This window comes from Cetorhinus maximus, chromosome 25, assembly GCF_964194155.1.
Source record: "Cetorhinus maximus chromosome 25, sCetMax3.hap1.1, whole genome shotgun sequence".
Taxonomy (NCBI): domain Eukaryota; kingdom Metazoa; phylum Chordata; class Chondrichthyes; order Lamniformes; family Cetorhinidae; genus Cetorhinus; species Cetorhinus maximus.
This window is the reverse complement of record NC_135903.1, coordinates 40,131,656-40,147,287: the sequence shown is the minus strand read 5'-3', so window position 1 is coordinate 40,147,287 and position 15,632 is coordinate 40,131,656. Positions and strand designations below refer to the sequence as shown.

Sequence of the window (15,632 nt, the reverse complement as noted above, 5' to 3'; positions counted from 1 at the left end):
TATTTGAAAAGGAAGAATGTGCAAGGTTATGGGGAGAAGGCGGGGAAATGGCAGTCGGTGCATTGTTTATTTAAAGAGCCAGCATGGACGCAACAGGCCAAATGGTGCTGTAACAATTCTGTGAAACTAAATTGAAAAAAGTACAAGTAAATTGCAGCTTCACCTGGAAGAAGTGTTTGAGGCCTTGGATGGTGAGGAGAGAGGAGATAAAAGGGCAGATGTTACACCTCCTGTGATTGTATGGAAAGGTGCCACGGGAAGGGGACATGATGTTGAGGGTGATAGGGGAGTGCACCAGGATGTCGTGGAAGGAACAATCCCTTCGGAATACTGACAGAGGAAGGGAGGGGAAGGTGTGTTTGGTGGCGCCATCATGCTGGAGGTGGTGAAAATGGCAGAGGATGATCCTTTGAATATGGTGGCTGGTGGCGTGGGAAGTGAGGACAAAGGGAACCTTACTGCAGTTCTGGGAAGGAGGGGAAAGAAATGAAAGAAGTATTGCAGGACATGGAAATATAAGCTTATATTTCACCCCTTTCCTATTTTTACTTAGTTCTGTTGAAGGGTCATGAGGACTCGAAACGTCAACTGTGCTCTCCTCCGCCGATGCTGCCAGACCTGCTGAGTTTTTCCAGGTATTTCTGTTTCTGTTTTGATTAAACTGCAAGACTGTTATGACCAACGCAGTTGGTAAGGCGGAGTTATTTTTCAAAATCCCAGCAGGAAATTTTAAACAACTGTCATAACCAATAATTTAAATGTTATGTTTGAGATACGACTCTAAACTCAGGAATCAGACCACTAGTTCTCGAGGCTTTACATTAAACTAAATGAAATATTTTATTAATTCACACAGGTTAAAATATATATACATGGCTACAAACTACTACTATCATAACTTTTAACAAATTCCCAAACTAATCTCCATTAAGGCAACAGCAACCCATAGACTTAACCAAACACCAGGCAAAGCATTTTCACCTTACAAATTCAAAATGAGGTTATTTTCACAGTGGAGCCAGTTGGAGGCTTGCAGCTGCCTTTTGACCTTACATTGCCTCTGCCTGCACACCCGAAAACTACTCAAGTTATACCTATCAGCCCCATTGAACGTTAATTTTCATTGTATCAACAGCCTCTTTGAACTTCACCTTTTAGCAATGAAACTCCTTTCATACTTCCAATTTTATTAGTAATATAAACATATGGCTTGGTATCTGCTAGAAAGGCGTCAAGTTTTCACCCCACTTCTTGAATGTTCCATTCAAAAAATGCAAATACACACTATCTCCCTTACATATCAAAACTAGTACATATCAAAGCACCCAAACTAGCTGGCTTTAATCCAATTAAGATACACCTGCAGACTAAACCTCTATTTTAAAAGAAAGATATTTTCCAAAATATTATATTCATTAATAGCCTCATGACAAAGATAAAAACCTTCTGTGTCCTATAATGCAGTTCAAATAACCAGAATAAACTCAGTTTAACAAAATCAATGTTCAAATAAGTTCCATATTCCTAGTTCACCAGTATATTTAGAGTAAAGCCCTTTACTGCTTAATACAGCACATCAGTGCCTTACAGGTGTTTACTTTGCAGCACAGTATGGAGATCTGGTTTATCTATATATAATTAATATTTTTTGTTACAATAAGTACTAAATACATTGAGGAAAATAGTTTACATTTTATATAGAATAACGGCCCAGGTATGTTCTGTACACAAAATGCAGGACAAATCCAACCCTATCAGTCTACTCTCGATCATCAGTGAAGTGATGGAAGGAGTGATCAACAGACTCCCCAAAGCGTGTCCACCATCTACAAGGCACAAGTCAGGAGTGTGATGGAATACTCTCCACTTGCCTGGATGAGTGCAACTCCAATAACATTGAAGAAGCTTGACATTCAGGACAAAGCAGCCTGCTTGATTGGCTCCCCTTTCCCCATCCATAAAAATTCACTCCCCCCACCATTCAGTTAGTCCCCATACTGCAGCGATTCAAGAAGGCAGCTCACCACCGCCTTCTCAAGGCCAATTAAGGATTGGCAATAAAAGCTGGCCTAGCCAACGACGCAAACATTCCATGAGCAAATAAACAAAATACATAATTCACAGTCAGCTATGCACGGTAACCTGCACCTGAGGACGTCTCAAATGAAGATATTGTATGGCTTTACGTTTAAGTTATTTTGTATTTGGGTGTTAAGAAAGGTGGCATTTGGTTTTAGTTTCATTTAGAGGTTTTTGTGAGCTGGGTGCCAGGAAGTCTGGAGCCCTGTTTGTATACATGCATTTATTCTTTGTGTTAACAGTATACCGGCAGACACTTATGTATGTGCTCAGTAACTGACCTCCATGGTTTCAAAGAAAAAGTTAGGATCTACCAAGCCAGGTTTCACACTGGGATCTGAGTTGTCCAGTGTTACCATCAGCTGGGATCATGGCAAAGTGCCTTCAGGGCAAGCAAGCGTTGCACAAAGCCAAAGCCTCCATCCATCCCTCCAACACTGACTAAATGGTTATGCAAATCGATTCTTGGTCTAACATCAGACAAAACAACATTAACTTAGGATTGCCTTTTGGAACTCAAAATCTTGATTGATTTTGGCTTCACTTCTGGTTGCACGATGCAATTCATGATGTAGAATCTGGAATCCAAACAGGCTTATGTAGACAATGTAACCAGGCTGCTTACAAAGTTAAAATCAAAACTTTCCAAATCGTTATGGTTTACTTCAGGTTTGGATGGTCACCTAAATGGTTTTACTATACTTTTTAAACTGGACCTCTGCTGAATTGAGAACTATTCAAGTTCCAAAACGGCTGTGTAACAATTATGTGCTGAATCTTCCAAGGAATGTCAATCAGTGTTGGATTGGCACTCTGCTCCTTCTTATTCACCTTCGTCTAGAGCTGCATATTTCTTGCTCACAGCACTTGCTGTCGCATTCCAGTAGGTTTAAACGTCCCAGCCACTTTGACAAACTAGGAGAGAAGGTAAGTGTGTAAGGCAAGTGGTTGAGGGTGTGGGGGGGGGGGGGGGGAGGTCAAGGGGGTATTCATAGGGTGGTGAGGGTAGTCAGGTGTTCAGGAAGTGAGGGGGAATTGGGATCCAGTGGGGGAGGGAGGTGAGTAGTGTAGTTATCCAGGAGTTGGAACTGATTTTAATCCTTCTAACTTTTCCTGGGTAACTATTCTGCTCAGTGAGAGTTGGAACCATCCAATGCCTCTGACTTTAAATCGGAGTTTCAGAGGGTTCCAAGATATGGGGGCCCTCTCCAGAGACTTAAGCACATAATCTTGGCTAACACTTCAGTGCAGTAGAGGAATAGGATTGGCACATTTCAGCTTAATGTAAAAGATCCAATGGAACTTTTCAAAGAAGCACAGGGCAGTTTTCCCCAGTATCTTACCAATTTTTATCCTTCAACCAACATCATTAAACAGATTATCTGCTCATTATCTCATTGCAGAGTCTGGATTTGCACATATTGGCTCTTGCATTTCCCTTTTTACAGCATTGACTGTATTTCTAAAGTGCTCCATTGATTGAAGCATTTTGGAACGTTGTGGGTAGTGAAAGGCACTATATAAATGTAATCTCTTTCTTTCTTTGGTGATGGTAATACAATTACTCCACTTCCCAAAATGCATGATTGTGGTACACAATCACCTTCATCCAAGTTACACACCATCTAGAATTGGACTTGTGTCCCTGTCCCTTCATTGCCCCTGGGTCATTATTCCAAATTTCTCTATTTAACACCATATTAGTAGCACTGACTAGTAGCACAAATTAGAGCCAGTGCCTCTACAATTTCCACTCCCACTTCCCTCAGTATCCTTGATTGCATCTCATCCGGCCTTATCAACTTTAAGTACAGACAGCCTATCCAATACCTCCTCATCAATTTAAACTCTTCAAGTGTCTGAATTACTTCCTCATTCACCATGGCCTGGACAACATCTTCTATCTTGGGTAAAGACAGGTGCAAGTATTCATTTAATACCTCAGGGATGCCCCCAGCCTCCATGCATAAATTCCCTTTTTGGTCCCTAATAGGCCCCACTGCTACTTTTACCACCCTTTTGCTGTTTATATGCCTATATTATCAATTTCATTTAGATAGATTCAGAAGAAACTGGAAGGGACCAAAAAACAATTACAACTGAATGCAAAGTGAAGCTTTAATTGCTACTGCAGCCTTCAAAAAAACAAACAGAAAAAAACTAGTAGCAGCGTAAACAGTGGAACAATACTCACAGGGATATGTAAAATGATATACAGTAATTGTAGTGATGTAATTCTCCATTCCAGGTTTTTTGCAACAGCTAGTATTGATCTGAGTCTTGAGATTCAGGAATGCCTGCTTTTGAATTTTATTAGGGTAAGTTGGTTTCTGCTAATGAGGTTTCAGGAACAGGATTCATGTGGTTTATAGTACTGCACTGGTGTATACTACATCAACTGCAAAATGACAGCACAGAGGATTTATAACGGTAATGAAGTATATCCTTAACACAACTCCAAGGTTGAAAAGAATCTATCTTCAAAACAACCAATATCTTAAGTACAATCCCTACACAAGGTGGTAAAACAGTAAGCAGGAGAAATTACTGTAAATATATAAGAGACATGGGGTTGAGTCCTCATCTCGCCTCGGGAAAACCCGGCCTACACACTTTTGCAGCTTACAAACCGCAAACCCAACCCATATGTGGCTGCACACACCATTTTTGTTTGCAGTTAGCAAGCCACGCTGGATTGTGTGAGAAGTGTGGGTATGGAAGTGGGTCAGTAAGAAGGCCCACCTCAGTTCTCCAACGTGGTATTCCAGCTCTCAGGCCTCCTAAACCTCACCCCTCACCCCAACAACTCCCATGCCAGCCTAGGGAAGGCAATGGTGTAATGGTATTGTTGCTGGACTAGTAATCCAGAGACCCAGGGTAATGCTCTGGGGACCCGGGTTCGAATTATAATAAAAATCAACTGTCGATTGTTGTAAAAACCCATCTGGTTCACTAATATCCTGAGGGAAGGAAATCTGCCGTCCTCACCTGGTCTGGTCTTCATGTGACTCCAATGTGGTTGGTTCTTAAATGCCCTCGGAACAAGGGCAATTAGGGATGGGCAATAAATGCTGGCCTAGCCAGCGACGCCCACATCCTTTGAACCACTCTTGCCACTTTAATGCATTTCCATTCCTCAGAGCCTATGTCCAAGTGCAGCAAGATCTGGACAATATCCAGGCTTGGGCTGACAAGCGGCTAGTAACATTTGTGCCACACAAGTGCCAGGCAATGACCATCTCCAACATCGCTTGATGTTCAATGGCTTTACCATCACTGAATCCCCCACTATCAACTGGGGGCTACCACTGACCAGAAACTGAACTGGACTAGCCATATAAATACTGTGGCAACAAGGGCAGGTCGGAGGCTAGGAATCCTGTGACGAGTAACTCACCACCTGACTCCCCAAAGCCTGTCCACCATCTACAAGGCACAAGTCAGGAATGTGTTGGGATACTCTCCACTTGCTTGGATGAATGCAGCTTCCACAATACTCAAGAAGCTTTACATCATCCAGGACAAAGCAGCCCACTTGATTGGTAACACATCCTCAAACATTCACTCCCTCCACCACTGACGCACAGTAGCAGCAGTGTGTACCATGTGCAAGATGCACTGCAGGAATTCACCAAGGCGCCGTAGACAGCACGTTCCAAACCCACAGCCAGTACCATCTAGAAGGACAGGGGCAACAGATAGATGGGAACACCACCACCTCCAAGTCACTCACCACCCTGACTTGGAATATATCGCTGTTCCTTCACTGTCGCTGGGTCAAAATCCTGGAACTCCCTTCCTAACAGCACTGTGGGTGTACACCACATCGACTTTAGCGGTTCAAGAAGGCAGCTCATCACTACCTTCTCAAGCGCAACTAGGAATGGGCAATAAATGCTGGCCCAGCCAGCAAAGCCCACGTCCCGAGAATGAATTTTTAAAAAAACTATGAAGGAACGGCGATATGTCTCTAAGGCAGGTAGCTGTGTGACTTGGAGGGCAATTTTGAGAACTCGGTGTTCCCATGCATGTTGTCCTTTTCCTTCCAGGTAGTGGAGGTCATAGCTTTGGGAGGTGCTGCCGAAGAAGCCTTAGTAAGTTCAGTGCATCCTGTAAATAGCACACGGCTGCGGCCACATTACACAGGTGATAGAGGGGATGGATGCTTATGGCGGTGGATGAGGTGCCGATTAAGCCGACTGCCTTGTCTGAGTGGCAAGTGTTTTGAGTGGGAGTTCCATCCAGCCAGCCAAGTGGAGAGTAATCCATCTCCAGATTTGCAGATAATTAAAAATGTAACAGTAATTATATGTCCAAATTATGGGGAAAATCAATTGCTCTAAAACAAAAACAGAATTACCTGGAAAAACTCAGCAGGTCTGGCAGCATCGGTGGAGAAGAAAAGAGTCGACGTTTCGAGTCCTCACGACCCTTCAACAGAACTGTTGCTGTTTACTAATTCTAAATTCTAAAACTAATTCTGTTTTTGTTTTGGATTTCCAGCATCCGCAGTAGTTTTTTTGTTTTTATCAATTGCTCTAATTTAGACGGAGCTAAGACAGAGGTTTGTGCTCAAAATTTGCAAGGGGTTCTTAGCAATATCGATTGTTTACTTAATCAGAAAGCTGCATAATATCAAAATTTTATAGCACACAGACCACTTGTCCCATCACACTTGCACTCGCTCTCAGTCCAATTCCCTTGCCCTCCCCCCTTTAACAACTACATTTTTTCCCTCAAAGTATTTATTCAATTCCCTGTTATAAGCTTTTTTGATCCTACTTTCACTGCTGTTGCTGCTAGGGTATTCCATGTTCCAACCAGTCTCTTTCTAAATAAAAACATGACCACTACATTGTTATGGGGAAGGGGAAAGTTATGAAGCGCTTCACCTTTGTCTGGAATGCATTCTAACAGCATTATCACAATCCACTAGCATACTAAATATGATACAGTATCTCTAACAATGCTAACTCAGTCCAGGGCTGGGATTTTCTGGCCCCGTCACGGGCGGGATCATTCGCGGGCGAGGCGACGCCCCAGCCAGAGGTCCATTGACTTGCGGCGGGACCGGAAGATCCCGGCGGCGGGCAGCTGTGGAAAATCCCGCCGTAGGTATCCTGTGTATAATATCACAAACCATATCACATTTAAATTTTGTTCCTAAACAGATTCATACCTGATTTTCATCCTGTTCCTCCATGCTGTATTCTGTGCTTGTCTGTACCTCTGAGGCTTTATCTCCCAGCAGAAAGCCTAGTCGTGTCATGAGTGTATTTGCAGCCTCATCCACAGATGGTGGGGGTCCCAGTTCCTGTTCTGTGTCACCTGCGCAGAAAAGGTAGAAAATAAATCAATTGAAGAAGTGATCTTATGCATAAGAAAGAAAAGTTGGGTGATATGTTTCACAATACATTAACACACTGGTCCTGTATTTATATGGCTAAAATTTACTGAGAAAACGTTGAACTATCTCTACAACAGCAAAGCAGGGAATTGTGTTTAATTTCAGTTCATATTTCTCTGAATGATTAAACATATTTTTTTAAAGTTGTTTTGTACAAAACAAGATGCAACATTCACACCCTCCCCTGTCCCCTACCCCATAGATATTGAAATGGGTATATGTGATCACATAAGTACATTAACAGATCTGTGACTGCCTGCACTGCACATCAAGAATGTTCAAAATATAAAATTAATACAATACAAAGCATGCTCCACACCTTTTTAATACAATGTAACAGGTACAGTTAGAAGATTATATGATAACTTAATGAAAGTTCCAGTCAAAAATACAAACTTGCATTCACATTCGGCTTCCTCTTATGCCAGAACCATGCCAAAGCGCACAATTTAACTAATTACTCCGAAGTTGAGTATTGTTCTACAGGTAAATACCATAGCAAACAACCACACAAGTTCCTACAAATGGCACTATTTTCCTCCAGTAACTAAAGAAAATAAGCTTAAGGGTGGCGTTAAATAGCTTACTGCATATACGGAATATAAATTGGACATGAAACACACAAACAGGGCAGAGCTTCTGTGATTCTTCCTCATTGGTAATTTGAGCTATTCAAAGGTATATAGGGGAGAACGAATATAGATGCACATAATTAAAATAGGTAATATAGAGGTAATAAATTAATAAGGCTTCAATAATATAACTACTTTTGGACATTGTCAAGAAATACTATAAACTAAACAAACAACTCCTAGTGATCTTATATCTGAACGAGCTGAAGCCTTCACCAGCAAACACGCTTACAGCATTCTTGGATTAATACAGAATAAATGCTTAGTTGCAGCTGTGTAGCATTTCCACCTTGCCACTGGCTGGTCTTTTTAGGTATTGTACAAGATGCAGAGACTGTAACTGTATCCCTGTCCATGATAAGATAAAGGGAAATAAGTGGGAAAAATAGTTTCATACATGTTCCTCTACACTCTACAAAATGCACTTTCTTCATGACAAAAGAAATTCTTGTTTAAAAGTCTACAGAGCTGTTTTATGCCATTAGAAAAGAGAGTATTTGCTATAATTTGAGAAAAGCCTTGATAAGGTTGACTATTGTTTAGACTTCACGTAGTGCCCAGCCTTCCGAGGCATATTACCCTAAGCATATATAGTTACACGTAGTTTAACAGATGCTGCAGAGTTTGCATGTGGTTGCAGGGAGGATATTTGCAGAGACTGATCCTCAAATTCCTTGATGCTTTACAAAATGCATACATGCCTGACATATACAGCTGTACCTTGTATTGCAGTCAAAACAGGAACCGTTTTAAATTAATGTGTGCTATTACCACTTTCAAATTGAAATTTGTGATGCACCAGCAAATCAATGTCAGTGTTGAAAAAACATCTGAGGGAACACACTGCCATTGAGTGTCACAGCACTAATGCAGGGCCATGAAGCAAGGGATGAATAAATACCTGGGACCCAATTTATTTAGTTTCCAATCTGAACCATAATGAGCAGAGGTTATATCATAAAAGCAAAAAACTGCAGATGCTGGAAATCCAAAACAAAAACAAAAATAAAAATACCTGGAAAAACTCAGCAGGTTTGACAGCATCTGCGGAGAGGAATACAGTTAACGTTTCGCCAATATCACCACTGTCAACACCTCTTTGTCCTTCTGTCTATGACATCTTTTGGCAGTCTCCACCTATCACTGGCCCTCTATCCAGCTCTATCTATCCCACCCCCCCTTAAACGAGGTTATATCATGTCTGCAGAGGGATGGGAGAAGGGGAATAGGATGGAAAACAGACAAAAGGATGACAAGAGGCATTCCATAGCACCTCCTAGAGTTCTCTGTTACAATCCCGCTGGAGACCGAACTCTTAAAAAAAAATCCAAACTTCCAGTTGATAGCTGAAAGGATGGCACACTAACATTTCATGATTTAAGACATTTACTGTAACACACTAAAAGCACTATGACTAAACACTTTTTTTTAGGCAACTTATACTTCAAACTACAGGACAGAACTTTCCCTTTTTATTTTTAACATAACTGATAACCCACTTCACATATATATTTTACACTGTCCCTTAAGCAGTCACACAATTTTCCTGGACACAGTCCAAAGAGATGCTTTGCTCCCAAGGATTTACTTCTGTTTCTTTCCTTTCCCGGTCTGGTAACTTTTAACTGCAGAACTGTCTTTCATGGTGATGGCTTTTCCTGGCAATTCTCCCTCTGGCGCAAGCTAGGCAAAAATCTTGCAATCTCATTTCAAATCCTTCCAGGCTTTGCCTTGTCAATCAGAGCATGAGCTCCCACCTGCATTCCTGTGCAGTGAACTCTGGACACTTTGGACCTTCAGCTGCTCTCTCTCTCTCCCCCAGATCCTAATAGACTAACTTTGTCTATGATATTCATTTTAGGGAAGCTTGTAGCTCAAATTGACAATGGTTTCCTCTGCACTCTTTCCTTTCAAAACTCATCTCCATTACAATGGGGATTACATAGGCCATGTATCCAGGTAGAAATGCTAATTAGCTATTCTTTAGACCCCAACTCTTTCCGATCCTGGAATCAAATGAACAGTTCAAAATATAACTGTTTACAAACTGAAATTCTTAACACCTTCCTGAGGCTTTGGAGACCACCAACCTGACCACTGTAAACACAGATGCTGGTGCACTGTCTCCAAGAGTGAACACCTTACACCACCTTCTCAGTAATACAACCCAGACCTCCCTTTGATCTGTAACAGTCAATGCACCCAGCGATGTTGACAAGCAGACTTCAGAACAGGTCACATGACTGCCTTTATTTGACCCTAAATGAAAGACATAGTCCGAAAACATAACACATTTATAAGCCTCATAATTTTATATGTTACAGCTTCCATTTATACAGTGTTAAAGTGCAAGATGATCAAAATGTCTAGAAACAGGGGGATAAAATGTGGTCTCTTTTGCCATATTATAGAAAAGGACACAGTGGCTCTGCTGAGGATGCAAAAAACATTTACAAGGTTGATACCAGAACTGTGTGGTTGTACCTATCAGGAAAGGAAACAGAAGCTGGGTCACTATTCTCTTGAAAAGAGAACAATAAGGAGTGACATTACAGAGACCTTTAAAGTTATGAAAGGTTTGATAGATTGGACACAAAGGAAGTACTTCTACTTGTGGGGAAGAGCAAACTGGAGGCCATCAATATAAAATAGTCACCAAGAAATCAAAAAGGGAATTCACAAGAAAATCTTTTACCTAGAGTGTGCTGAGAATGTGGAACTTACAACCCCAGATAGTAGCTGAGGTGAATAGTATTGATGCACTTAAGAGGGAGCCAGGTAAGCTTGAGAAAGAATGGAGCAGAAGGTTATGCTGATAGAGTTGGATGAGGTAGGATAGGAGACGGCTAGACATAAACACCAGAAGGGACTGGCTCAGTCGAAAGATCTATTTCTGTACTATACATTCCATGTAATCACTTGATTCTAAGTGGCAGACACTTAACATGGACTAAAAGGGAGAGGAATGAAGAGGCTAGATGGGACTAAAAATATTGTTGGAGGAAAATTTTGAAATAGATGGCAATTCATAGGGTAACAAAATTCCAGAGAATAGGAGTATAGTGGCTGAATAAACAGAGACCAAATGATAATAGGGGAATGTGCCTGAGGATGTGTGAAAGCAGAACATCGGAAAGGTAGAAAAGGGCAAGTCCATGAAGAAGTCTGAAAACAGGAATTTTGAAATTGGCCAGTCAGGGGCAAAGGGAGCCAGCTCAGCTTGCAAGAGGCTGGAGTTATTGAAGTGTGGAACCTAGTGTGAGCAAGGATGCAGCCCATGGTATTTTGAGAGGTTTTAAGTTTGAAGAATTAATGCTGGAGCCTAAATAGAAGGGCATTTGAGAATTACACCATTGAGGTGATAAAGGCATGGGCTGAAGCTTCAACAGCAGAAAGGAAGAGATGGAACAGATGCACGAACTAGTGCAGAGGCAGAAGAAAGTGTTGGTTTATTTTTGCTGTTATTCTGTCCCACACATTCCCCACTCAAAATTCTTCTAATCTTGTCTTATGTGCCTCCCAGCACCTGGTGGAAGTTACAGAAATGGACATCTGACAGCAGATTACATGGAATGTTGTCTGATTTGTGATGTTTGGAAGGGGGAAGAATGGCAGATGATTGGCCCCTTTGATGGACTGAAGAGGCCAATTTCATGAAGATATAAACATGGCTGGAAGATTTGCCTGGCTTTGGCTAGGGGTAGGAATCTCCAGGGTAACCTCTACTATGAAAGTCAGTTTGGGGATTAAAAGTTATCCGGTTGGAAAAGGAAACAAGCTATAGGGAGGTGATAATAACTTTATAGCTGATTCCTGGAGAACGAAGTGTCCACTTAAGGAACAGATTTTGTATAACTGTGAAGGGAGATTTTCAGTCATTTTAAAAGTTAATTGGGGGATCTTTCTGTAGTTTTGAGTATAAATTGCCTACTGAATAAAGCTTAGACAATGTTCGTTTTAGTTTGTTTATTACAGTAAAGGTCTTAAAACCTGAAATCTTGTGTTATCTTTTCAGTTGGTCACTGGAAGTCAAATATCTTTTTTAAACGTTATCGGTCTCTACAGGCATAGTAACACAAATAAAAGTTTCAAAACTCAAGTATGGAATCTGCAGAAATCTGATTACAATTAAAATATTAAATGAAAATTCTGCTAATACAAAAAGTCCACCAACATCTGAACGGAAATAACCAGAGTTTGGCTGGAGACATTTTTCATGAAGAATCTTCGCTTGAAACATAAATTTGTTTTTTATTTTGTATTTCCAACATTTTCTGCATTTATTTTCAGATTCCTGGATTTGAAGTTTCTCGTTGTATCTGTTCATTCAGTTATTTAATTGAAACTTTGATTTTTTTGTGCAGCCCTTATGGAGAGAACACAAGGGGCAGAATTTTCTGCCTGTCAGGTGGGCCCGACCCAATCTCCGGCGGGCGGGGAGCCGATCCCCGCTGGAGAAGCGGGCCCCGCCGCCATCTTACGTGGGCGGGCCAATTAAGGCAATGCGCTTCCTGTGCGGGTGGGGGGATTCCCCAAAAGCGAGTGCGTGCTCTTTCGCGCATGTGCACAAAAGAGCGCACATCTCCCTGGGGCTAAGTGCAGCCTCAGGGAAATCGCTTCCACTTTGAAAAAGATTAAAAATAGAAAAAAAAATCACTAATATGCCCCTCTCATGTGACAATGTCACATGAGATGGGACATGTTCATAATTTACACTATAACTTTATTAAACTTTTTAAAACCCTACATGAAACCTCATCCTGCCGGTGGATGAGGTTTCATGTTTTTTCTATTTGCCACTGGGGCTCCTGGCCTGCCCGCCAGCCTTAAGGTGGGCAGGTCCTTAAATTGTTTAAATGATTCTGTCAATGGCCTCAATTGGCCATTGACAGGTCAGCGGGCCCGCAGCTGATTTTGCTGCGCCCCCTCCTTCCTGAAGATTTAAATGGGGTGGAATGATGTTGGGGGTTCCGCCGGACGTCATCCTGCATCGGTGAGCGGGCCCCGCCCCCTGCTCACCGACGGCAAAATTCCGCCCAAGATGTTTACCAAGATAATATCAGTAATGAGAGGCAATTGTTATGAGGAGTAACAAGAGAAACACAGCCTCTTTTCATTTAAGGGGAGGCGATGGTGTAGTGGTATTGTCGCTGGACTAGTACTCCACAGACCCAGGGTAATGCTCTGGGGATCCGAGTTCAAATCCTGCCACGGCAAGAAAGTCTAATGATGACCATGAAACCATTGTCGATTGTTGTAAAAACACATTTGGTTCACTAATGTCCTTCATTAAAGGACATTACCTTACCTGGCCTACATGTGACTCCAGACCCATAGTTATGTGGCTGACTCTTAAATGCCCTCTGAACAAGGGCAATTAGGGATGGGCAATAAATGCCCACATCCCCTGAATGAATAAAAAAAAGAGATTAATAGAAGATGTGATACAAAATTGTGAGGAATGAATAAGGAAAAATCAGTCAGTGAGTCACTAACCAGAGTGCATATATTTAAGATCTCAAAACAAAACAAAATGAAGGGAAGACGTTTTTTCAAAGCATACGTTTATTAGAGCAAGAACCATACTTTTAAAAAGTGAACAAATATTCAAAAAAAATTTAAAAAGGTAATACAAAGGGAAAAAGGTAGGGGGGTGGATTGAAACAGATAGCTCTATTAGGGAGTGGCTGCCTGCGCAATGGGCCAAATGGGACCCTTCTGTGCTATAAAATTCTAAATCTAAACCTTACTGCAGATTCATATATTATATTTTGGCTACAGCAGTGTCAGCATTATTAATGAACATTTCCAAAGGCCAACAGTATCTACTGTAAAACTAACCAAGAGCAGCTAAATTATAAGTATGTCTCAACAGGGACAAAGAATCACTGGTGCATTTTTAGGACTCTGAGAGACTCATCATCTCCATGGTGCTACTGAGTTACGAGTTAGATGAGACCTTCATAGCAGTGAAGACACACCTACAACTCTCAGCCAATGCAGGGATATATTGCTAATTCAATAGGCCTGAATGGCCCATTTGGAATGTAATATAGTCTTTAAATTCTAAATCACTGTATACTGCTGCAAAGCATTTAGAAATAATCCATCTGCAAGCTGCAATGGTGGAGTGCTCCATCTCGAGAGAGAGGATCAAGAGACACAGCCAATTCCACCTCTCCTAGTGAAAAAAAAATACGATCCTGCTATTTGGCCAGGTATTTGTTTTGACAGCACAGTTGGCTATGACTCGACAGTATCTTGCTCCCCTGACCAAAGGTGGCAAGTATGCAGACTAGAAGTGGAAGAGAGAATTCACACACCCAGGGCATCATTTCAGCATGTTCATATTTACAGAATTAAGTAAAATCTGTACTTCAGAACACTGACACATTTGCTAATAATCCTGCCAGGACAATCAACTTTACTATTCTTACCTGTCTGATCAAGTACAGCAATTATGAAATGATTTTCCACAAACTTGTAAGAACAAATAGAGCTGGAGATGTTTAAATACTGAAATGGTAAGTAAAATCCCTCTAAACAGGCGGCTGCAGCAGCAAATGCTCAAACCAAAGGGAGTTAAGTACCTTGAACATCAGGGAGGGGAAGTCTCCTGCAGGGCTGTCACTCCCATTATGAACAATCTCATTAGCTAGAATTTCCAGCAGGAAAATAAGTCCATGCGACTTGTTTGTTTTGGAGGGTTTTTTTTTCCCCTGGCTGCCATGGATGCGCAGTTGTGAGCATTCAAAAGCAAGCAGCAGGGATTTAAAAGCAGTGCACCAAGTTTAAACAACAAGCGAAGTATAGCAGCACATTCAATAATTTCAGAAGTATTAATATGACGCCAAGGCATCTCAAAAAGTTGAAGGAGAATTCACTCAAGATCACTTACTAGTGCTCAGCAATAAATGCTAGCCTTGCTGGTGACTCCTAATCCCAAGAATGAATAAACAAAAAACATTCACCATTAAACTCAAATGCTTATATTTTTAGATTTTGTCAAGAATCTTGGGTTTTTTTTTTGCAGCTTTTGCAAACTACATAGTAATTAGCCTGCCAGTACTCAACTTGTTTTTATTGGGAAACACCAATTTCCTTAATAGATTAACGCTTGTTTACCAGAAAATTTCAAACTGACATCAAGTACACAAAAACCTATCCAGATCCCTCCTTAATTCAGTCAGTTCTTGCTAACTCACTGCAGGCAAGTCAAAAATTCCCTGAACCTAACCATCATGCAAATGTGGGGCATGCTTCTTTTGGGAGGGTGGGAGGCAGGTGAAGAGGTGGAGAGGCAAGAAAGGCACAATGGAATAATTGATGTGACTTGTTCCACTTAAATTGTGTGTCCCCTGCTTTTAGGAAGGCCAAAGATGACTGGTTACTCTTAAGGCAGTAACCAAACCATGTACTATAACACAGATTAAAATTAATATACCTCAGCATTGACGTCAGTGAGTTGGAGTCGCGCACATTTGAGAGAAAAAAGCTTTTCTGTTCAAAAACAG

At 41.3% G+C, this 15,632-nt stretch overlaps 1 protein-coding gene across 2 annotated transcripts in view; it reads right to left on the bottom strand.

The window, feature by feature from the left end:
- LOC144668069 (protein TANC2-like) overlaps nucleotides 1-15,632 on the bottom strand; it is a 923,845-nt gene that overhangs the window by 343,434 nt on the left and 564,779 nt on the right. For both annotated transcript variants that reach the window (XM_078529835.1, XM_078529836.1), the window contains one exon: nucleotides 7,259-7,407. In XM_078529835.1, coding sequence (XP_078385961.1) covers nucleotides 7,259-7,407 — 149 coding nt within the window. The remainder of the gene's footprint in view (nucleotides 1-7,258; nucleotides 7,408-15,632) is intronic.